The following is a 24,262-nucleotide window of genomic DNA, read 5'->3' on the forward strand; positions in this document are numbered from 1 at the left end:
GGCAGTTGGGATACAGCCCTAAACAAGAGAGACATGATTTATGATTTCATCAAGCTCACAGGCTAGCGGGTGGGGCAAATGTGAGAAGTCTAGACAACACGTCAAACTGGACTAGGAACTTGTGAAATGAGTTAAAGCATTAACCAACTGCTCCCAGCTTTCCTAACCAAATGTAAGTTCAGGACAAATGCTTAACTCAGAGATAACTAAACAAGACATACTCTTATCTCAATTTTTTGTGTTTTAGCTGAAATGTCTAATGGTTAATATAATAATCCATAAAAGGATTATCTTGATTCTATCACTTATGTGAATGGAACTGGTAATGTCTTTTTAAAATCAAAATCCTAAATTTTGATGTTTGCACCTTGACCATTGTTTATTTTTGTCACATCTAAAGTAGTCTATTTATCAGATATCCAAAAATGCTGCTTCATAATAGACACAGTTTATGTTGTCTTCCATAAATTTCAATTAGTCAGCTTAATTAAGACTTCAAATTCTGCAAAGATTTTTATTCTTCCACATTTTTAAATTCAGTTTTACAAGATGTAATGATTGCTACTCAGTACTGAATATTTACTATGAACTGAGTATTTTTTTTACATAATTACTTATAAATCTCCCCCCCCCACACTGTAACTCTACAGGGTACTATTGGTTCTACTCTCCAGATAGGGAAACTGAGGTGCTGAGAAGTTAAGAACGTTTCCCAGAACCACACAGCTAGTTAGTGTAAAGACAGGAACGGAACCTCTTCCTTGATTATCTGACTAGTTAATTTTTTCTCTTAAGTATCTTAAATTGGGAACGGAATTCTCACCCTCCAGGGCTCAATGCAGTAGAATTACTCACTGTGCAACATTATAATGATGTTCTAATAATGCACTTAATGCTTTCAAGCAACCAGAGCCCAATAAAACATCTAGGATGCAATAAAACATCTGATTAACTAGTGAAACAAAATGTGGAATAACTTCTCAGGTAAATGCCAACGAAATGGAGGGTGTCTAACTATGAAGTCTTTGCTAAAATGAGTAAACCACATCATGCATTGTTACCATAACCTCCCAGTCTGGCTGTGTGAAATTCTCCTGAAAAAAGAGAAAATTATCTCACACTAAGTGGGGGTTGGCCTGGAAACTCATAGAGGGACGCTGAGCCACGGAGAGCTTGTGCTTTTGTTTTGTTCTACCTTCAGCAGGGCTCAGTCCCACAGTAGTCCATCCTCATCACTGCACCCACATCACTTGCTCACGGAGGTATGGTCCACATTCCAAAAGCAAAGACCAGCACACACGATCGGATAAAGCCAGATCACCAGCCATCACTTTGCAAAAATCCTCAGATGGCCCCAATAAAACATGGACAGCTTTATGGGTGAATATGAAGGTACGCTTGAAAGCCTAAAATGAAATGCATATGGATCAAATGACTCTGCACTAACTTCCTAAAAGCTCCTCTCTGTCGTCGGCTATCCAAGTTCAAGGGAACCACCACAGCCAGCTGACAGCACCCAGAGAGCTTCCACCGGCAAATTGCAGACTGTAAATGAAACGGAGATCCACCCCGGGGGCTAAGTTTCCTAAGGTCTGTAGCGCTTTTTAGGGGCTGTCTTTGCCCCTCTGGTACAGCGGCTCCGCTCCACAAGAAATCTGACCGTGAACACCGTCCATTTGCTAGGCACTAATGCTGGGGAACCGCTTGAAAAGAAACGTCACTTTCGGCTTGGGGGCAGCATGCTCGCCATTCAATGCCCTACTGGTTTCTTAACACGCATATGATTAATATTGGTACTCAGGAAAGAGAACTTCTTCTGACCTTGAGCGTGCGCGCTAAATAAATTACCTCAGAACGAAAGTGGTGGGATCTCATAACAGCATCTGGGGAGAAAAGAGAAAAAAACATTTAACTCCTTGCTCTTCACCTGCAGAGTTACTAATGACTTAGGTGAGATATAAGGGTCAGGAAGGCACATTCCAGACGCCTTGATTTCGGTGGGGGCACACTGTAGGGCGGGGAGGTTACCAGGCCACCGGTCTCTAGGTGAGTTCTCCGCGAGAAGTTTCAGGGAAAGTTCTGGGAGAGTTGAGGAGCCCCGAACTCTCCATGCCTGACTTTCTTACCCCTAAGCTCCAGCGATGGATGGGCCATGGGAGGATGCCGCAGCCCCGGATTCCGCTATTACCCTTAGCAAACTGACGCTTAGAATTTGCATCCGTGCCTCCCTTCCCAGGGCTGGACATCGCCGTGGCTATCCCATCCGGGGATACGGGAGGAAGGCGGTGAGGGCAAAACCGGCAAGGGATGTTTAAACACATAACGTACTAGGCTTGCGGAGTAGGCGATGATGGGGGTAGGGACCGCAGCGCGGACCCGAGCTCCAATTCACTCTCCAATTTGGCTTAAATGTGCCTCTCAGCCCGAAGAAATTCGTCGCGGCGTGTCTTACCTCGGCTCCTTGAACGACCCGAAAAGACCGATTTCATCGGATGCCTCCCTTTCTGGAGCCTGCGGTGCCAGCAGCAAAAGAAGACGATGGTGGCGATGGTGCCCAGCAGAAGCAACAAGAGGAAGAGGGCACATTGGATGCTGTAGGGTCTCAGCAAGACGAGGAAAGCCGCGGCGATCATGGTGCGGGCGAGGCGGGGGCGGCGAGGCGGCGGGGCTGGAGGGCGGCGGCACAGGCACCCGTGCCGGGCGCACCACGAAGCGGCGGGCACGGGCGAGCGCGGCTCAGCGCGTCATGCCCGGCGCTCGCGGCCCCGCGACCAGCCCAATGGCTGCGCACCCCGCGCCAGCCGCGCTATGCGAGTGATCCAGGGCTGCGGGGAGCGCTTGCCATGACTCAGCAGACGGCGACGAGGCAGGGACTTGGCGGCGGGGAGTCTCTCCCCTCCCTCCCCAGGCGCCCCCGCCCCCGTCCGTGCGCAGCCCCCGGGCGCAGCCCCGCCAGGGACGCGGCGGGCTGGGAGGAGCAGCACTGCCGCTGTGGCCACCCGAGTCCCGCGCATCGTCTTGCGGCCGCCGCCGGCCTCGGCATCCCAGAAGCCGGGCGCACGTGGGTCGGGGCGGGGACGCGGCGCCCGGGCTGCAGCGGCGGCGGCCCGCGGGGGGCGGGAATGGGGCGCCGCGGCGGGGGCTCGCCTGATGACATCACGGCCGGGCTGCGGCAACGCGGGCGCGCGGACATGGCTGCGGCGGCTTCGGCGGCGGCCGCGGGCTGCGCCCGGGCCTGAGCGCCCAGCGCCCTCCCGCGGGGCCGCCCGCCAGTCCGCGCGGTCCGCGGGTGCACAGACCCGGCGCCTCTCCGCTCCCCGACACCCGGGGCTTCCATCTATCCAGCCTCCCCGGGCCGAATTGCTGGGGAGCTCGGCGACAGGGGGCGCCAAGGAGCCAGGGGGAAAACCGTGAGGCGCTGGCGGGAGCCTGCAGGCGGTGCTACCCCCACCTCCCACCTCCCCGCGCCCCGCCCCGAGGTTGGGGCTTTGGAGGATGCAGCCGGGTGAGCTATTGCTTGCGGGGGGTTCCTCGCACGCTCAAGCGTGAACACGGGGAAGGGCCTTCCCTGGGAATTGGGGTTTTCCAGGCACGGGAGGCCCACCCTCTCCAAGCCCCTCTTTAAAGTGGGAGCACTCCCTCGGGAGAACGCTCCGCTCTGCAGACGTGAACTGTTACACCCCCCAACTAGGTGCTATTTCTCAGCCGAGAAATGGGCCCTTCGGATCCTCCTGCATCCATGCGTTCGTTTACCGTCCAACCTTGACTCATTCAGAGCGTTTGAAGAGACAGGCAATTTCAGATGGAGGGAACGGGCAGATAAAGGAAGTTGGAGATTGGCTTGTAAATGTTTTGAGGAGAAGTATTGTAGGGAGTGTGAGGAAATAATGACCGGCCACGCTCAAAACGCACACATTCCCTCCTGCCCCCTCCTCTTTCCTCATGACCAGCAAAAAGTATATTGTTGATGGCCAGGAGATTTTACGGTGGTCTCTGGTGCAGTGCAACGCAGAAGGTGTGGCGGGCGCGCTGCAGTGTGCCTTCCTGCGGGCAGCCACGGCCACCTGGCCCGGAAGACGCTGCGGCTGCAGTCTGCGGCATCTTTTGGCCTTGGCCGGCCGGGTACTTGGACCGCGTTATACTGCTCCCTAGGCAATGCAGGCATTTCCTGGCTGGGAGGGGTGGGAGGCGGGGACGGACGGCTGTTTTTGCTTATCTTGTTTTATTTACTTGCATGAGGCAACTGCAATTATAGTGGCAAAAAGTAACCTATTATTGCATTTGTGTAGTTCCTAATAACTTCTGAGGGGGACTCTTACTTTGGAATATTTAAGACACCGAAGAAATTGTCATAAAAAATGATGTGTAAAATTCTGAAAAGCATTTAAAGGATGAGAATACTTAAGTTGTATTTGCTTGTAGGATCTCAAAATCAGTACTGTTTTATAACTATACAAAATCAATTGTACAATTCTGCATAAAAGCTTAACCCATTGATGTGTTCAAGGCCTTGAACATATCACCATGTGTAGGCATTAAAGGAAACTCAAAAAGGCATTGCCTAATGCCTTTCCTAAATGCCAGGTTCGTAAACACGGAAAACCATGGGTGAAATTTTCTTATGTACAAGTTGTTTCCTAAAGCAAAATAAACATTCACGTTGTTGACGTGTTGCATCACATTCGGTTGCTTTGGTTTGACGATGCAAGGATCTGCTTGCAGATGCTGTATAAGGTGAGAATGTTGAATGTCAGAGAAGTGGCTGTGCTACAGGTCAGGATAGGCTTCCTAGGTGCCTGGCACTCGGGGTCTGCCAGGTAGCACGGCACCATGTTCACATTGCTCAAAGGTCTCCTGCTACCGCAGCCCACTGCAGTGAGAGACTGTATTCCTGTCCATTGTGCAGGAGTGTTGAAGAGAATCCTGAGAGTCTGCAATGTGTGGCACATTGGGAAGGGAAGAATTCATTACTGAGTTGACTCCCAGGGGCCTGATAGAAAAATTTAAACCAACAAAATAGAATTAACCTTTTGCAACCATTGGCAGAAATAACTAAGAGAATTTAAGAATGTCACTTTCACTTTATACTTCCCATGGACTAAAATTTGCAAGTGAGCTAACATGGCCTAAATATCTTTGAAAGGTGTCTAAGATCACAAACACAGCATAGTAACCAATTTGCTCCAAACTTTGCATTTTTAACAACAAAAAGCAACTAAATAGCAATTATGGCTTTCTGAGGTATTACTTTAGCACAGTTGTTACCATCCTGTGTCTTGCTGCAGCCATTTATAAGTTTCAAGTACACACAAGAACATCATTTATTTCTCTTGGCAGGCAAATCCCTTAACTGCCGTGCAGTAGGATTATAGATATTTCTTTTTAACAGCATTCCTATTTGTTCTTTACATCAGTTATCTCAAGGATACTAATAATAAGGAAACCAAATCATTGAAAGAATTTAGTGTTTGGGTTCCATTGCCATTTTCTGATTTGTTGCTAATTTATCAGTTCCATCTCCAAATAATGGCATGTTATTAATTGCTTCTGTGTGTTTATGCGATGCGAATGCATTGTGGAATTTAATAAATATTAAATCAGCCAATCAATCCCTTTTGGGACGTTAATTTAGTGGAATTCATGTATTTTCTTTCTGCTAGGTTTTCATTATAAAAAATAATTGACATTGTACCAAAGTCACAAATTAAGGTTTGTCAGTCGGCATGGGGGAGGAAGGTCCTTGATCAAATGTTTCATATGAAGCAATGAACGATCAAGATGGAAAAGTATAGATAATTTTTTGACTTTTTATGCTAGTGAGTTAGCACTGTCACCCAAGGGAAGACAGTTGATAAAAATGGTTAAGAGTGCTTGGTATTAGGTATGTAGTGGGTGATCCCTCATGCAGCCCTTCTGCCCTTTGGCTTCTCAAGCAAATTGAGAATACACATGAAGAACCAAAAGGAAATTAAAATATTAACTTTATTCAGGGTAAATTCAGATTAAAGAACATGGCTTAGATTCAAGGCCAAAATGGGACATCTTATTCCTTTTCCCTTAACTCTGCATCCCCAACTAGTCACAGCTGAAAAACTACAGGTCTTCCCAACACTATGGCACCAGGATACTACTTCTTACCTGGAGACCAGAAACCAAAAAGAGCCTGACACTGTCCCACCCATGAGGCTTGCAGCTTGACTGAGCAAGAGATAGGACCCTACATGAGAAGGGGACCTTTCACACATCAGCCCAGCCCCCTAGTGGCTGGAAGGTCCTCTCTGATTTCCCCCATCACTGAGTTATTCATCTGCCAAAGTAAGATGAGTAAAGGGCTTTAATAAAAAGAAAGAAGCTGGGGGGTAGGGGGATTGGGTTGGGTGGCTGGGTTATGGACATTGGGGAGGGTATGTGCTATGTTGAGGGATTTGAAACCTGTAAACCTGATGATTCACAGCGGAACCCCTGGGGCAAATAGTACATTATATGTTAATAAAAAAGAAAAAGAAAGAAGCTCTGCAGTATTTCCCTAGAGATAAGCAGTTGCAGCACAAATTCCTAATTTATGGGTCAGAAAGAAAAGAAGGCTCCACCCTAATCTGTGTAGAGACCAACTGAGAAAAAGGGAAGAAATGAAGATGACTCAAGCTTTGAGCTAGGGTAGAAGGGCAGTTCTGGAGGAAAAGATGACAAACTGAGTCTTACACCCATCAAAATAGAGTTGTCAGAAGGATATCCATATGAAATTATCCAGCAAACGCATGGAAATGTGGGTGGAGAGGTCAGAACCAGACACAGACTGGGAGTCATCAACATGAATTATAGTTGAGGTCACGGATATAGACAAAATGACTAAGGGAGAGAAATTATAGAAAGAATTAGAATCAGACTTTGGAGATGACTTCCAACTGTGGACTGGAGAAGGACAGCAGAAGGCAAGTCTATGGAAGCCCAAATAGGAAATGTTCCCATTTAGTGGTTTTCTAGAACAGAAGCACAAATGGGAGGTTAAGGCGTGCGAGGACTGAGAACTGGTGACTAGGAGACCTCTGGAAATCTTCCAGAGAACTGATTCATCCTAGTGGGAGAGGCTAAAACCAGACATTAACGGGTTGAAGGAGTAGGAGGTGAAAACAGAAGAGCCTCTGTCCACAGTCTTTGGAGAAAGTTGACTGTAAAATTCTAACTCTAAAAGATAATTTATCTAAAAGGGATGAGTAGAATTGTGATTAAAACCTGAGTAATGTTTTTGTTTGTTTGTTTGTTTTGTTTTGTTTTTTATCAGGATGGGGTACTTAACTAAGTTTACAGGGAACTTGAGAGATGGAACCAGCAGTGGTAGAGAAATTAAGAGTTAAAGAGAAAGGAGAGGAGGGCATTCTTCTTAGGGTGTAGCTGTTGTTTTAATATATCCGCAGTACCCCTGATGGGTTCTTTCTGCTCTCTGGCTGCTTTGACTCTTCAGTTAACACAGACCCTGACTAGTTAGGAAGGTTCCCTGACCATGGTCTCCTCTCCACTAACTTTGGCTACAAACCCTCAGACTAGGAGTATGATTTTTAAGGAAAGATAAGGGATACCTTGGAATGTAGCCCAGATTATCTGTAACATTTTATTACAAACCTAAATGAAAGTGAGCATATTACCTGACTGGTAATCACACAATGATATTACATTGAAATATTACCCCCTTGAAAACAAAAAGTTTAGATAAGAATGGCTCCAGCAACAAATTTTTGGAAATAAATCATACTGAGTTTGGACTGATAATCTACTTGTTCCTAGGTAAAGTTTTTTACTCTCAGAACATAAATGGCATAAAAGGAAAATTGAGAGGCATCCATGGAAATGTGTTGCATGACTTATTTATTCCCAAATCATTTTTCATCATAATCTGAGACCAAGACAAGACAAGCACATGTTCTTGTATTGAAAGGTAAAGGAGCTGCATCATCAGCTCCTATGACATCTAATGTAATGATGGAGGCAATTTCCAGCCACCAAAATTAGCGGAGCCATCATGTGGATGGATTGCTATTGTCTTTTGAAGATTTGGTTTCTTGAAGGAAAAGTAATTATTATTTGCAAATATTAATTTCAGCAAATCTTTCCTGGGAAAAGACTTTATATTCATTTTACCACAATAAAAACTTTTAAAAATAATTTGGAGGCATCATTGTAAGGAAAACATCTCAAGTGAATCATTTCTAATTGTTCTTCTAACATTTTAGAAGTTTTAGAGACTAATTAGAATTTGTTGTCTTATTTGTTGTAGAATCCAGAATAATGTTGTTGGAGTGGGGGGGATGTTCTTTTCTGTGAACATTACAGGCTTCTCAAAAAAGTCTACTGAGTCTGAGAGTTTTAAAAAAATGTCTGTAATTGAATTCATCTACCCTATAATGCTTTGCAGACAGTTTTTGGAAAGTAATCATTTATTATCCACTAGCAAATAGAATTCATTTATGTAGTTTCTAACATTGAGTGTGGGATTAGTCATGCAGCAAAATACTGAGTCATTTGGCCAGAAAATTTACTCATAGTTGTATGAACTGCCAATGGAAAATTTGAGAGCTGTTCATAAATCAAATTATAAAGCTCTTAGGGTTATAAATCACTAAGCAGCATTGTTCATTATTATTCAGATAGTGTAAAATATTTCCACCATTTCTAAGTAGGGGCAATTTACAAAGCAAGTTTGAAATCTGAGGTTAGTGCCTTCCAGTTCCACCATAAGGGCTTTAAGCATTTATACACTTTCAAGTGAAAAAAGAAAAAAATTAAGGTAGGAGGTTTATAGTTACATTGTCATTGTGTTAATACATTGCCAAATTGTGTTAATGAAAAGACAGCAACATTTAATAGCTAAATTTCCTCCATTTCTTATAATTTTTGTGGCGCTTTTGCATTAAATATTTTGTGTAAATAGATTTATATGCTAATTCATTAGCATGCTGGTAGCCTGAAAGAATAATGTCACTAAGATAGCAAAGGTAACAAGTATCCCAAGAAGAATAGAGAACTTCAACGAGTAACTGATGATTAGTAAAAAATGTTTCAATAACACACTATTCCAAAGATTATGGAAATTATCCCAATTTAATGACTTCCTATGGATCTGTAATAAAAAGAAAAGTGTATCTTAAAAAGTCTTTGTTGATCCCAAAACACTTTTGGAGTAAAATTGGGAAACACACAGCAAAGGCACTAACTGAGAATATAGTGGAGTTTGTATTTCAATGAAAAAAGTCGGGCGCCTGGGTGGCTCAGTGGGTTGAGCCGCTGCCTTCGGCTCAGGTCATGATCTCAGAGACCTGGGATCGAGTCCCGCATCGGGCTCTCTGCTCAGCGGAGAGCCTGCTTCCCTCTCTCTCTGCCTGCCTCTCCATCTACTTGTGATTTCTCTCTGTCAAATAAATAAATAAAATATTTAAAAAAAAAAAAAAAGTCAAAAACCTGAAGCCTGTTCTTGTTGTGCTATCTGCTGCAGGAGTTGTTAACCTGCAATTCATTAAAAGACCTCTAGGGTCCTGAAATTATATATAAAAATGTGGGTCTCTATTGGAGAACATGGGCCATAGTTTTCATCAGGTTCTTAAAGAGTTCTTAAGAACAAAAGAGAGAAAGGGAGAGGATGAAAGGAAGCTAGGAAGGAAGGGAGGAAAGAAAGAAGGGAGGGAGAGAAGGAGAGGGGGAGAAAGAGAAAGGACCATGTCAGACCCGTACAGCTCCATACAGATGCCAAGGCTTTTGCAGTATTAAATGATTCTCTCAATCCATCAACACTAACTTCACCTAGGTACCCTCCTTGAAACTGGGAGAAGTGTCTTAGGATAAGCAGAGGAAAACTCTCTACTCTAACCTATAAAATTTCTGGGACATCTTCCAAATGCAGGTGAATGCTTCCCACCCTGAGACTAGCTGAAGATGCTTCCTGTCCTCTTGCAACTTTGAACAGATTAGGAAAGAGATAATTGAGTCCCTAAGGTTAACTTTCATTGAGATGTCTGTTCTAACCCTGAAAAGGAATCCTGTGTTAACTTTCTGGGACCACTTCCACAGACTTCTTTCATGGCAAGAAGGGGCTAACTTGATTCTTAAGCTATCTTCAGGCCACTTAAGCATCCTAATTTATATCCAGATATTTGGATGGATAAACCCATTCTGAGGTAAAACACTGGTAATAAGATTTGAGCTCAGAGTCTACAAGGACTCCATAGTTTGAAGAAAGAAAGGCAACAGGACTTAATATTAGGTTCCCCAAAACGACCCCTAGACATCCTGGCGAGTGTAGCCATTACTCTTCCTAAATCCTGCCTCAAGCCACAGTCTATGAAGCTTTTCACCATTCATCCTTCTGTGGAGACTTAGTAAATGGGGCCTTTGATCCCACCAAGATAATTCCTTTAGTTAGTATGGAAAACCGCCTGTCCATACCAAGTGCTCAGCTCCATCCACCCGTATCTCTCGCTTCCCACACTTGCCATACTTATGAACCTCGACTCCCCCAACTGTCACGTTTTCAGAACACGAGGCCCCAGTGTCTTATCACTGTGATCCCATTCTATCATATCATAAGGCTTGTTATTTCATCTTGGGACTTTCTCATTCCAGTGAGCAAGCCCAGTTTTCAGGGGTGTTCTGATCTCTCAGTTTGGGTGGTTCTATTTCCTCCAAGTTCCCTTCTGACTCTCTAGGCTGTGAAGGATTTAGTGACACAATATTCACCTGATCCACACAGAAACAGATTTTGAACCGATGCCATACTGAGTGGCTCAGGCCCCTCTGGTTCTAGTGAGCACCATTCTTTGCACAATTTCATTCTGCTGCCATTCGAAACGCAGAAATCCACCTTAAGAAGACACTGGTAAGACTGCCGTTAGTGTACCAGACCCCTGGCGGTCTGCCGTCTGTGAGCTGTTGAAGTCTGGGTCTTAGTGTGTAGATGAAGGGGCACCACCAGCAGCACCCTGAGAGCTGGCTGGTACAATCTTATTCACCTCTCTCTCTCCCTCAAGCAGCATGGGACAGCTTGTCCTGGGCTTCCTCATTACTGAATGGTTATCCTGGGGTGGACCACCAAGTTGTTTTAGTAGTAGCTAACACGTGCTGAATACCTACTCTCTGCTCAGTTTCTGCTAAATGCTTTTACCTACATTCACTCATTTAATCCTCACAGCAACCATGGGTAGGTACTGCTCATCTCTTTATAGATAAGGACCTTGAGGCCTAGAGATACAGAATTTCCCACAAGATGGCAAATGCCTTCACGACTCTCCAGCACTTAGAAAACAATAGTTTCTGTTGCATGCTTTTCATTTACGCTGCCGCCCTGTCCACTGTAGCCTCACCTCTAAAGGAAATCCTCCCAGTTAGGTTTGCTGGGCACCTACCCTATCTCTCTTTGGTCTGTTCTTAGACTAACCTGAACCAGATGAATGAGGGCCAACCAGACATTTCAGCAGTGTATCAGCTGTTCCCCAACACACAAGGGATCTGCTCCTCCCCTTTAGCCGGTAAAGGATTTGCTTAGACCACTTTATCCTTCAATGTAGCAAGACTTCTTTTGTTGAAAAATTATAGATCTGTTATTATTTCATTGCCCCATCACTATCATTTGAGTAAATTCAATTCAGCACCTCCAAGAAGCTATACAAGCTTGGGGAACTAAGCAAAGTATCACTTTGGTCTATCAGAGACCATCTGATTGTCCTTCCTAAAAAGGATAGTTCTTGGGGCATCTGGCTGGCTCAGTCAGGCGAGCATACAACTCAAGTTCTCAGGGTTTTAAGTTCAAGCTCCATGTTGGTATGAGCCTACTTTAAAAAAAAAAAAAATGGATAGCCCTAATAATTTGTCTTTATTTTTTTAAGTAAGACTGACTGTGGTTTTCTGATATAGCATCATAGGCGTCCAGATTAATTAGCTATGTTTCTTGACGCCTCTCCCACCACTGCGTCTTGTAAACAATCCCCCCCACACACATATACACACACACTACATGTTTGATCTAAGCTTGTATGAGGGGGATCTGGGTCTTTTTCCTTCAGTTACTAATAAAAATACTACTATTAATAAACTAAATAACCTAAGTAAATAAAATAATGAATATATAACAATATCAACTCATGATGGTGTACTGTTATTATTCACAAATGGGGAAACAGGCACAGAAATGTTATGTGGATAGTAAGTGTTAGATTTATGGTTAGGGATCCAGCCTAGGTCCTGTGTTTGTAACCTTATGTAGCCCTGCTTTGTCATTTAATATACTCACCAAAGATTCAGACTGGAAGACTCTCTCCAGTGACCAACATAGTGAAAAAACAAACAAACAAAAAAAAAGGTATTTCACTAATCTTTCAATCCTTTGGTAGGAGGACAAATTTAGTCTCCCCCCTCTTTGTGTGAACAGGAGGTACATCTGCCTGGGATTCTGCCTCCCTTTGGCTGTTTGAGCAATTTCTCTACTATGGAATCATGACTTCACAACATTGTCCCCAAATGCCACCACTTCTGAGCCCCCTCTTCCTCTCGGTTTTTGACACTCCTGAACCCTGAGTTTGGCTTCCACACTTTGAACTCATTCTACTCATCTATGCTTCCTTGCCTGTAGGTGGCTTTCTAGACTTCACCTGAATTAAGTAGATCCATTCCATTTCCTTGGGCTTCCTTCTTCGGTCAATACCTGCATTATCCCCTAACTAGTTTCCTGGTCCTGACTTGCCCTATGGCTACCCACACCCAGTTTGGCAATACAGGTAACAGAAGATGTCCCTTACATTTCCTTCCATCTGCAGTATTCTATGAACTTATCGAAGAAAAATGTCGCTCATAAAGTTACATGAATGTGTTTTTCTAAAGACCTATATATAGGAGGTAGGGAAATAATTTTAAAAATGTGAAATGTAGTTAATCATTGCTTATTTAAATTTGAATGGTGCTTTAACATGGTATGAAAGAACATTAGAGTGAGAAAATTATTGGTAGTAGATGAGGGGGCAAACCACTTAAAGTGATTTATTAAGTAAATTATCTGAAATACGTGACTCAGCACATTAATTATGTTTTGAACTCAACTTTTGAGAGTATGAAAGTACAAAAATATTAGAAACTATCTAAATGGTAACCAACTATTTCATTAATATATGATATTAATGTAGGGTATAATGGGGCAAATATTTCAAAGAGAAATTGGTTTCTCCTTTTCATGTTATAATTGACCTGATAAATTAACATTTGAAAGTTGAATCACTCCTGATTTCCATGCATAGACATTGATTCTTGCATCAGAACTATTACATTTTGTGAATTTTAGAAATTGGTCTAAAATTTAATGTTCTAGAATATGATTACTTAAAGCAAAAAGCTAATGATCTCATCTTGCCCTCAACTTTCAAGATGAATAGATTGTTCTGCATTAATTAAAAAAATGTGAAATGGAAGATGATTTACATGACTTACAGTTATTCTAAAATAGAACTTTTAATTGATTATTACTTTCCTTTATGCTTAAGTTGGCATCTGTGTTTCTGATAAATGGGGAAAAGTCACATAAATACCAAGGGTTGGTGGGGGTACAGGGAAGAAAGTAGAGAAAAACAGCCAAGGGAAAACTACTCATAAAAACTGATATTTTTTAGGGAAGATTTTGGAGGTCCTAGAACCACAGGGAAACTCAACCAGAGTCTCTTTCAGTTTTGCCTATACTTTCTTGTGCAAGCTTTCAGACAATTCCACACATGGCTACAGCATTTTTTATAGACAGTTGGTGAGGATAAATGACATTGTGAAGTAGGTAAAGATTGTCTTCCACCATTCCCAGCCTCTGATTTCTGTGCTAATACCGCTCTGCTATAGAAGTCTTCTTCCTGAATTTATCAAGATGGAAGTAAGCCAGTCACCCTGTCTAATTGCAGATAAGACAAAAGCTGGGTCATTTAGCACCTGACTCTCTTGCCAGGTCAGGAGCAACAGAGAAACTGAGAGAGTGCATCACATGTAGTAAGGGTAAGAATGTTTCATTAAGTTTTGGTTTAGTTTTGTGTGTGTGTTTCCTCGATCAAAATATACTCTATTTCTTACTGTGAATTGCCAGAAATGGTTGAAAACCGCTGACTTATATTATCCAACCAACCACATATCATGGATGTTCTCATGGGTGTGTTCATGTTTAATTTCACATCCTACAAGTACTATCTAGGGAATTAATGAAATGCTTTCTGCTAGCAAAAAATAAAAAGGGGAAGATAACTACCTGGTGAATTTTCTACTATTAGAAACTAAGAGGAGTGTTTAAACATTACCAAATTCACAATATCCTTTCTGAATTTGTTAATTGGCCGGTAATATAAACATTGAACCGTCTGTTTGTGGATGTTGTAACAAAATATGGGTCTGAAGTCTACTGAAAAGTAGTCATTCTAAAAGAGGTTCTATATGTTCCTGCTGGTTAGTCTTGAAAGAATTATGTGTTTTTGAAGATCTTGAGATGTGCTCAATAATTAAATCGTATTAGTGGTAATTACCACCCTAGTAATGGTAGAAGATTTTAGTACAGGTAGGGATATTACAAAAACAACATTTTTATAAACTAATTTTCTCTAGTTTTCTTATTGTGATAAAGACAAATAACATAAAATTTACTATCTTAACCGTTTTAAGGTGGATAATTCAGAGGCATTAAGTATATTCACATTGTCCTGTGACCATCACCATCTTCCACATCCTGAACCCTTTTCATCTTGTAAAACTGAAACTCTATAACCATTAAACAGTAATTCCCTATTCCCCTTTTCTCCACCCTGGGGTTATCGTCATCCCCAGTGACCTAGGAATCTGGCATCTGTCACCATCACTAAATGATACTTGACAGGTTCCCATCAGTTAAATCTGGCAAAATTCGATTTTATCAAATAGTAACAATTTGGGACGCCTGGGTGGCTCAGTTGGTTAAGCAGCTGCCTTCGGCTCAGGTCATGATCCCAGCATCCTGGGATCGAGTCCCACATCAGGCTCCTTGCTCCGCAGGGAGCCTGCTTCTCCCTCTGACTCTGCCTTCCACTCTGTCTGCCTGTGCTCGCTCTCGCTCTCTCTTTGACAAATAAATAAATAAAATCTTAAAAAAAAAATAGTAACAATTTGATGTAGAATCTTACCTGCTATATATTATGTCTCTCAATTTCTGTTCTTAGTTATTGTAGTAATGTACAGTGAGGTAAGGCACTGAGGAGAAAGAATTTGAAGTGCCTTAGCTTGGGTGCCTGGGGGGCTCAGTGGGTTAAGCCTCTGCCTTCGGCTCAAGTCATGATCTCGGGATACTGGGATGGAGTCTCGAATCAGGCTCTCTGCTCAGCAGGGAGTCTGCTTCCCCCCTCTCTCTGCCTGCCTCTTTGCCTACTTGTGATCTCTCTCTCTCTCTTTCTCTGTGTCAAATAAATAAAATTTTAAAAAATATTTATTACTTATTAAAAATAAATAAATAAAGCACCTGGCTTGCTCAGCAGGAAAAGAAATTAAGGTGAAAGAAAAGAAAGCAGATGATACAGTTTAAACTCCATTTAAGTATGATAACTGAGCTACCATGGGATTCAGCAAAGTACTGCTCATCTGCCTGCTACCTGTTCTTTTATACAGCCTGTAAGCTAAGAATGTTCTTTACATTTTAAATTGTCCAAAAAAATCAATATAAGAACATACCATGATATATGAAAATTATATAAAATTAAACTTTCAGTGTCCGTTAAATAGTTTTATTGGAACATAACCACACTTACGTTTTTATATACTGTTATGGCTGCTTTCATGCTATGAGGGCAGAGTTGAGTAGTTGTGACAGAAACCATTTGAGGCAATCTCATCACTTGGTACCACTGCTCAATACCCCGCAAATCACCGTAATGTGGTTACAATAACTTCATGGTGTTTCAGTGTCATGCATATTGTCACACTGTGGCATTTTATATATTTTTTCATTATTAGTACATGCCAGTCTTGTCAAAAAACAAAAAAAGAGAAAACCATATTTCATGCTTTTAAAGCAGAGTAGACTGTGGCTTATTTTGTTATCACATTAGGTGTTACCAAAGCATCGTTTTTATGATCCAGTGACACTATAGGCATGTTAAAAAAAACATAATATGTGTCAATATTACCAAATTAAGCACTCATCACAATATTTCCAAAACACAGGACAGCAACTGTCAGAAAAAAAATAGAAAATGCAAAATGAAATATCTCATCCCAGTAGAATTTCTTCCCAAAAATTAGAAATAGGAGTGCCTGGTTGGCTCAGTCAGTGAAGCTTGCAACTCTTGGTCTTGGGGACATGAATTCAGGCCCCATGTTGGGCGCAGAGCTTACTAAACAAACGAACAAAACAAAGCAAAATGAAATGAAATGAAACTGAGTATGCATACAAAATAAGTTTCTGAGTGGTTCATTTGTTAACATGCAAGGAAAACCATTAACAGATAGTGAGTTGATTAAATCATGCTTGATTGCAGTAGCTAAAGACATGTACCCGGGAAAAAAAATAATAAACTTACTTAGATCATTAGACTTTCAGCAAAAACAGTTGCTCAAAGAACTGAGAAAATCAGGAACAAAATAATAATCAATTTAAAAACAAGGCAAAATGACTGAGTTTTTCTTGGTGCTTGATGAGTCAACAGATGCTACTGATACTGCTCAGTTATTCTTGTTTATTTGGGAGTAATTGCTGAGTTTAGAGGGACTGACAAATTAACCTCTATAAGTAGTCTCTGTGAAGCAACTGTAGGAGAGAATATTTTCAAAGAAGTTGAGAAAACAATGATTGAGTACAACCTGAAGTGGAATCTACTAAGATGTGTTACAGCTGATGGTGGTAAAAATGTGTGTGGAGCAGGAAAGGGTTTAGTCAGACAAATTTACAAAACTTGTAAAAATAAAAGGTGTTTAAAGCCTACTGTTAGGTAGGTGTTTAAAGCCTACGTATTTTGTATGCATACTCAGTTTCATTTCATTTCATTTTGCTTTGTTTTGTTCGTTTGTTTAGTGAGCTCTGCGCCCAACATGGGGCCTGAATTCATGTCCCCAAGACCAAGAGTTGCATGCTTCACTGACTGAGCCAACTAGACACTCCTATTTCTAATTTTTGGGAAGAAATTCTACTGGGATGAGATATTTCATTTTGCATTTTCTGTTTTTTTTCTGTTGTTATTTATCAGCAGGTACATTGCAGAAAACATTTGAACTTACTACTTCTTTTTAAAATAGTTTTATTGAATTATTATGCACATACCATGCAATTCACCCATTGGAACAGTACAATTCAATATTCCTTTTGCATTTTCACAGAGTTGTGCAACCATCACCACAATCCAATCTTTTTTAAAGATTTTATTTATTTGACAGAGAGAGACACAGCAAGAGAGGGAACACAAGCAGGGGGAGTGTGAGAGGGAGAAGCAGGCTTCCCGCTGAGCAGGGAGCCCCATTCGGGGTTCCATCACGGAACCCTGAGATCATGACCTGAACTGAAGGCAGCCACTTAATGATTGAGCCACCTAGGCCCCCTACCACAATCCATTTTTTAAGAAACATCTTTGTTCTCTCTAAATTAAAGGATACTCTTATATGCATTAGCAATCACACCTCCTCCCCACCCCCACCCACAAAATCTTTTACCCCTAAGAACTCACCAATCTAGATTCTGTGTCTATAAATTATCTGCTGTTATTCTTGACATTTCATATAAATGGAACCACATAATGTGTGATCTTTTGTGACTGGTGTCTTTCACTTAGCATATTTCCAAGGCTCATACGTGTTGTAGCATGTATCAGAACTTTATTTCTCATCGCTGAATAATATTTCACTCTAAAGATGCTACATTTTATTTATTCTTCATGAGTTGATAGATATTTGGGTTTTTCTACTTTTTAGCTACTATGAATAATATAGCTATGCATATTTACATACAAGTTTTTACAGGGATATATGTTTTCATTTCTCTTGGGTATATGCTTAGGAGTAGAATTGATGTGTTCAATCAGGATGATTTAATGTTTAATTTTTTGGGAAACTGCCAGACTGTTTTTCAAAATGCCCGTACCATTTTACAATCCCACCAGCAATGTATAAAGTGCTCCAATGTCCCCGCATCTTTACCAACACTTGTTATTTTCTCTTTTTTTTATTATAGCCATCTTGGTGGGTATGAAGTAACATCTCATCATACTTTTTATGAACATTTCTGTAATGATTAATGACATCTTGTCATGTGATTATTGGCTATCTGTGTATCTTCTTTGAAATAATGCCTGTTTAAATCCTTCACCCATTTAAAAAACTGGGTTTCTTTTATTATTGCGTTGTAAGAGTTCTTTATATATACTCTATACAAGCCTCTTATGAGATCTATTTTCAAATGTTTTCTTCCATAGTGTGGGTTACCTTTTTTACTTTCTTGATGGTCTCATTTGTGAACACTTTCATTGTCATATTTTAAAATCATTGTCTAACCTAAGATTATAAAATTTACTCCTATGTTTGCTTCTAAGAGTTTATAGTTTTAGCTCTTACATTTGGGTCTATGATCTAAAAGTAAATTTTGAAATAATTTGGGCATATAGTGTGAAGTAGGTTTTGCTCTTTTGCATAGGAATTTTCAGTTGTTCCAGCACCATTTGTTGCAAAGACTTTTCTTTCCTCACTTACTTATCTTTGCAACCTTGTAAAAAATCAATTGATCATAAATGTAAAGGTTTATTTCTGGACTCTCAATTCTATTCTAATGATTTAGATGTCTATCTTTATGCCAGTACCACACAGTTTTGCTTACTGTAGCTTTGTACTAAAATTTAAAATTGGGAAATGTGATTATTAAAAATTCCTTCTTTTTGTCAAGATTGTTTTGGCCATTGTTGATGTCTTACATTTCCATATACATTTTAAGATCACCTTTCAATTTCTGAAAATACTATCTTCACCAAACCAATAGTGCCAATGGTGATCATCCTTCTTGTGGACTTGACCATCATAAATTCCATGAATTTTTTTCAGAAATAGAGGTTGAGTATTCTGCCTTGCCCTGCTATACAGCATTTCCATAACTTAGGGGTGGTGAAGTTTCACTGCAAATGTGTGAGCTCAGGGCCAAGACTGAAATTTTTAGTAACTGTCCTCAACCACTCCTATGGAATGCTGAGTAGCTTTTGGAACACAGAATGGCTAATGGAAATTAGCTTTTGTAACAGACTTGATAATGAATTCATTAACAATCTACAAGACGAAATCACAAGACAACACAAGTACTTATATGCAAAAATTACACTGAGGTAAAGTCATTTCAATAACCTTAACTTGTCACTCATAAGTAATGTCTCAGGCTGCTTTATACATTTTCCCTCACGCCAAAAGTTATAACAAGAATTGAGATGTTCTTTAAAAAAAAAAAAAAAAGAATTGAGATGTTCATCTCCACTCGAATTTGCACTATATGTATTTTTCCAGTTCAAACTACAGTTCTAGTATTGTGTTTCAGACTTCAATGTAAGTACAAAGAAAATTTATCTATTTCAAAATACATTTAAGGGGCACCTTGATGGCTCAGTTGGTTAAGCATCCCACTCTTGGTTTCACCTCAGGTCATGATTTCATGGGTCATGAGGTTGAGCCCATCATCCTCCTGCACTCTATACTCAGTGAGGAGTCTGTTTGAAGATTTTCTCCCTCTGCCCCCCATATCCCTCTCTCTCTTTCTCTATCTAAAATAAATAATCGTAAAAAAATACATTTAACTGTGCAATGAGGAACTTCTTCCTAACCTTTAATTGGAAATAATTAATTGCTGCAATAGAATAGTACACTAAAAAGTAAATACCAAATGAATTTAATAGAATTCTGTAAAAGTCTACTGAAAGATGAATATCCTCAATTAAAATTATTAACTTATATTGGGAGGAATGAACTTCCTTGGTGATGATTGTGTAATATTGTGAATGTACTAAAAAACCAGTGAACATATAGTTAAAATTATTAAAATGGTGAATTTTATGTTTTGTGACTTTTATCTCAGTTAAGAAAATTATAAACTCATGGATTAAGATCAGTATATGGCAATGCCTGTTGGTGTAAAAGACATTTTCAAATATGGAATACATAAAATCTCATTGCAGAATACAGTTACGCCGAAAAGAAATTAAAAAAAAAAATCTCATTGCAGGTCAGCATTAACAAATGAATACTTGGGAAATGTATTTTGATGGTGGAGAAAACTTTGAACTCTAATTAAACAAGATTTTTAAAAATTCTGTTCTCATGAACAGAACTGTCTTACAAAAAGTTGTATTCGATTATTAATAGTATATTTGCAATTTTATGAATAAAATTTTGTGAAAACTTTTCTTATTTGCTATATAAGAATTACATAATATCCTCAATTTTGCCTCTTGACCTACAAAGCCTAAAATGTTTACTATGTGACCCTTTATAGAAAAATGTTTGTTGGGGTGCCTGAGTGGCTCAGTGGGTTAAAGCCTCTGCTTTCGGCTCAGGTCATGATCCCAGCGTCCAGGGATCCAGCCACGCATCGAGCCCCGCATCGAGCCCCGCATCGAGCCCCAAATCGAGCCCCAAATCGAGCTCTCTGCTCAACAGGGAGCCTGCTTTCCTTCCTCTCTCTCTCTGCCTGCCTCTCTGCCTACTTGTGATCTCTGTCAAATAAATAAATAAATAAATAAATAAATAAATAAATAAATAAATAAATTTTTTAAAGAAGAATGTTTGTTGACCTTGCTCTGGGTAGATGGATTAATGATATTGGCTAAGAGTGGAGTTTTTAATCTATAGAATGCAGAGAAAGAGGGGAGGAAGCAGGCTTCCTGCTGAGGAGAAAGCCTGATGCAGGACCTGATTCGGGGCTCAATCCTGGGATTGACCCTGGCATCACGACCTGAGCCAAAGGCAGAGGCTTCTGCTTCTGCCTTCTGAGGAAGGTACCTGGCTGCCTACTGAGCCACCCAGGTGCCCCTAGAATGCTTTTAATTATATATCCCTGATTTAGGATTTTTTATAGCAAACATACCCAGAACCTCTGGGTTTATAACCTTGAAAAGGTCATGTAAGCTATACAACTCTGAGGTATAAATGGAGATATAAAATGCAAATGTGTTACAACTTAAACACTCCCCACTATGTGAGGTGACCCTCATCATTTAAAGGCTTCACTTATTCTAGACCACAGAGTACCTATGTGATCTGAAAAGGAAGGACCTACAAAACCAGTAGGATGCCCTAGACCTCTCTCTACTTGACCTGTGCCTCTCGATTGCCTTATCATTAAAATTATTAATAAAGCTTGATGCTAGATAAAACCCCTTATGTTTGTGAGTCAGATATGATTCACAATTCAGTTCAATTCCATGTGTGTGAGTTCAAATATTATTCATATATGTGAAAATCCAAAGTAAGCTTTCAGACTCACAACAAACGATTTTGGCAAGACAATACCAAATTATTTCATGCTTGGAGTAAAGAATGGTGAATTTCTCTTAAAGTAGGTAAAAGTGCCATATTTTCTAAAAGAATTATTTGGTATATTTTGGTAAGGAGCTATGTTACCTTCTGCTCAACAGTCTAGATATTTCTTAAAGTCCCTTTAAGTTCAGCCCCTTTCTGTGTTTAAAGTTTTATTATTTACAATTAATATCTTTTCATAGATACAAACCAATATATGTGAGTAATAAGGATGTTAAGACCAAATGTACTATATCATCTGTGAATAGCAAAAATTAAATTTGGTCACTTCATCCTTACCTAATAATTATTATCTACTTTTCAGGTTTTGAAAAGTAGATAATAATTATTATCTACTTAATAGTTAAAGGATAATAATTATTATCCTTTAAAATTTTTTATGAACTGTATCTTTGCCTTTGAGATATATTTTTCTTTCATTCTTTATGGTAAATTCTTAAATTTACACCAAGAAAAGTCTTCCACCTCAAAACTGGAGAGTTTTCAGAAAAAAGCAAAACAAACTTATAAGCAATTCTTATTGCTTATTAATCCCCCTTGGAACATTTTGATCCTAATGAGATCTACTAGTATTAATGCCTTTTATAACTTTGATCCTGTGAAATACTGCCTGCATACATTTATTATGTTTCTATGTTGATATTTAGACTGCTTATAACTGACTATCAAGAAAAAACTTATAAAGATGAAAGTTTTTTTCACACTATTTCATTTTATAAGTGACAATTCACTGCATATCAGTCACATCCTAGAAACAAGACATCCTCATGATGACGATGAAATTGGAAGATTTTGAATCAAATGAAAATGTGCAAAATTTGTCAGCAGGAGAAAGATAAGAAACATTTAGTAAAAGTATTTTACTTGAGTGGCTACTGTAATTATGAATCATCTGCTTGTATATACATTACGTATCCTTTTTTTGTTTTGTTTTTAAGGAAAAACATTAATTTGGGAACTTCGTCAAGAATAGTATCATCTACATGGGCATTCCCTCTTCCTACAATTTCAGAAAATCTTTGAGAACTATTTGAGAAAATGCAGAAGATCTTGCAAACAGATGACATTACCAATACCCAAGCTCTTAGAAAAGGGAAAAGGAAAAGGACAGAGACAATGGACTCAGAGAATGCAAATAGTGACATGGATAAAGGACAGGTTGGTGTTCTGTTACCTCAGTATAACTTTATTATCTAGCTTCAGCATAATTCCATAGTGCTTTTCATAATTTACTTCAGTACTTTCTCTTCTTCTATTAACTCATTGTTCCCTTTAATTCTTTGTTCAACCAAGGGAATAAAAATTTCATATTCTCTTTGTAATGTTGAACAAGTTGAGTTAGAAACATACTCAAAAGACATTTTACCTGCTTCTATTTAAGTATGACCAATTATGCCATTGTTCAAACTTTCACTCATATTCTGGGAAATGAAAGAGAGGAAACTGTCAGAAACTATTTTTCCTCTCAAAAAGTACTAAAGAAATTGAAATATCTATGTCTTCTTTAATATTTACTGTTTCTCTTCTTTTATAACTCCGGTTTGTGGCCCATGTTCATCACTGGTTTGATGTGGGCTCCTTTCTTTTTTTATTTATTTATTCCTTTTTAAGCTGAATTCCCCACTCGCATTGTCCTCTTATACTTTGGACAACCCAATAATGTGTGTATCTTTTTTCATTTTATGTGTGTGTCTTTGCAGTACATATATTTGTGTATGTCTTTGTAATACATGTAGTTTGTTATGTGCATGTATTCTTATTTAATTTTTTAAATACATACTATACATTCTCATAGTTTAAAATATTTTTTAATCTTCTGGGGATGGTGTTTAGAGGAATTCAGGATGGTCTGGCATTTGACACACTATTATAAGGTACTGTAAAATATAGCCCCTAGCAAAACTAGGCAGTCCCAAAACTATGGTAATGGAGCTGTTTATCTTTATACCAAGAAGATTGGGAAACTGGCAAAATTTGTGGTGGAATGTTCTCGGTTCATCTTTAAGGAGTTTATGCTACGAGACGTAAAGTTCTTACGAGGATCTAGGGGTGCCTGGGTGGCTCAGTTGGTTAAACTTCTGACTCTTGATTTCAGCTTAGGTCATGATCTCAGAGTCCTGAGATTGAGCCTGAGTTGGGCTCCTCCTTTAGTGAGGAGACTTCTTGAGATTCTTTCTCTCCATCTCCCCCCACCCTCCCACATAAGAGCACATGCTTTCTCTCTCAAATAAATCTTTAAAGTTCTTACAAGGTCTTTTTAAAATTTAAAAACATGTCAGCAGGATCCATGATGGTTCCACATGTGCTAAATGTGTGCCTGACAGGATTAAGTGCGCTTTCTTTATTAAGCAGAAAATTATTGTGAAAGTGTTGAAGGCACAAGAAAGCCAAATTAAAGAAATAAAAATAAAGCTTTTCTGAGTTTAAAAAATCAGAAGGCATGTATTTTAATATATATAAATATGTATTTTAAGGTAAATGGCGAAAATTCTCACTCACTTCCCTGTCTCCCATCCACCCTGTTCCCCCCTCCCACCTACACTATAGGTAACCACATTTATTGCTTTCTTTGTTAATCCTTCCAGTGTTTCTTTGTTCAAATAAAACAAATATAAAAATAGATATTTTGTCCCCTCTTTTGCACAAAAAAGTAACTTATCAGATATGCTGCTTTGTACTTTGCTTTTTTACTTAATATTTTTTTAAGATCTATCACTAGTGTATAAAGAACTTTCTCTTTTTT

At 39.8% G+C, this 24,262-nt stretch overlaps 2 protein-coding genes across 10 annotated transcripts in view; one reads left to right on the top strand and one right to left on the bottom strand.

Annotated features, from left to right (window-relative positions):
• DST (dystonin) overlaps positions 1 to 2,777 on the bottom strand; it is a 469,472-nt gene extending 466,695 nt beyond the window's left edge. For 3 of the 7 annotated variants that reach the window (XM_082731256.1, XM_082731255.1, XM_082731253.1), the window contains exons 1-2: positions 2,453 to 2,777; positions 1,849 to 1,883 (exon numbers count right to left, since the gene is read on the bottom strand). In XM_082731256.1, the coding sequence (XP_082587382.1) occupies positions 1,849 to 1,883; positions 2,453 to 2,633 (216 nt within the window). In that variant the 5' untranslated portion in view covers positions 2,634 to 2,777. Of the gene's footprint in view, positions 1 to 1,821; positions 1,884 to 2,452 lie in introns of all 7 variants that reach the window. The other 4 variants (XM_082731254.1, XM_082731245.1, XM_082731248.1 and 1 more) reach the window with 3 other exon arrangements.
• Positions 2,615 to 24,262, top strand: part of BEND6 (BEN domain containing 6) — a 51,808-nt gene continuing 30,160 nt past the window's right edge. For 2 of the 3 annotated variants that reach the window (XM_082731268.1, XM_082731270.1), the window contains exons 1-2: positions 3,245 to 3,505; positions 22,458 to 22,677. In XM_082731268.1, coding sequence (XP_082587394.1) covers positions 22,558 to 22,677 — 120 coding nt within the window. In that variant the 5' untranslated portion in view covers positions 3,245 to 3,505; positions 22,458 to 22,557. Of the gene's footprint in view, positions 2,635 to 3,244; positions 3,506 to 22,457; positions 22,678 to 24,262 lie in introns of those variants that run through there. The other variant, XM_082731269.1, reaches the window with a different exon arrangement.

Source organism: Mustela nivalis (assembly GCF_964662115.1).
Source record: "Mustela nivalis genome assembly, chromosome: 5".
NCBI classification, from domain to species: Eukaryota; Metazoa; Chordata; class Mammalia; order Carnivora; family Mustelidae; genus Mustela; species Mustela nivalis.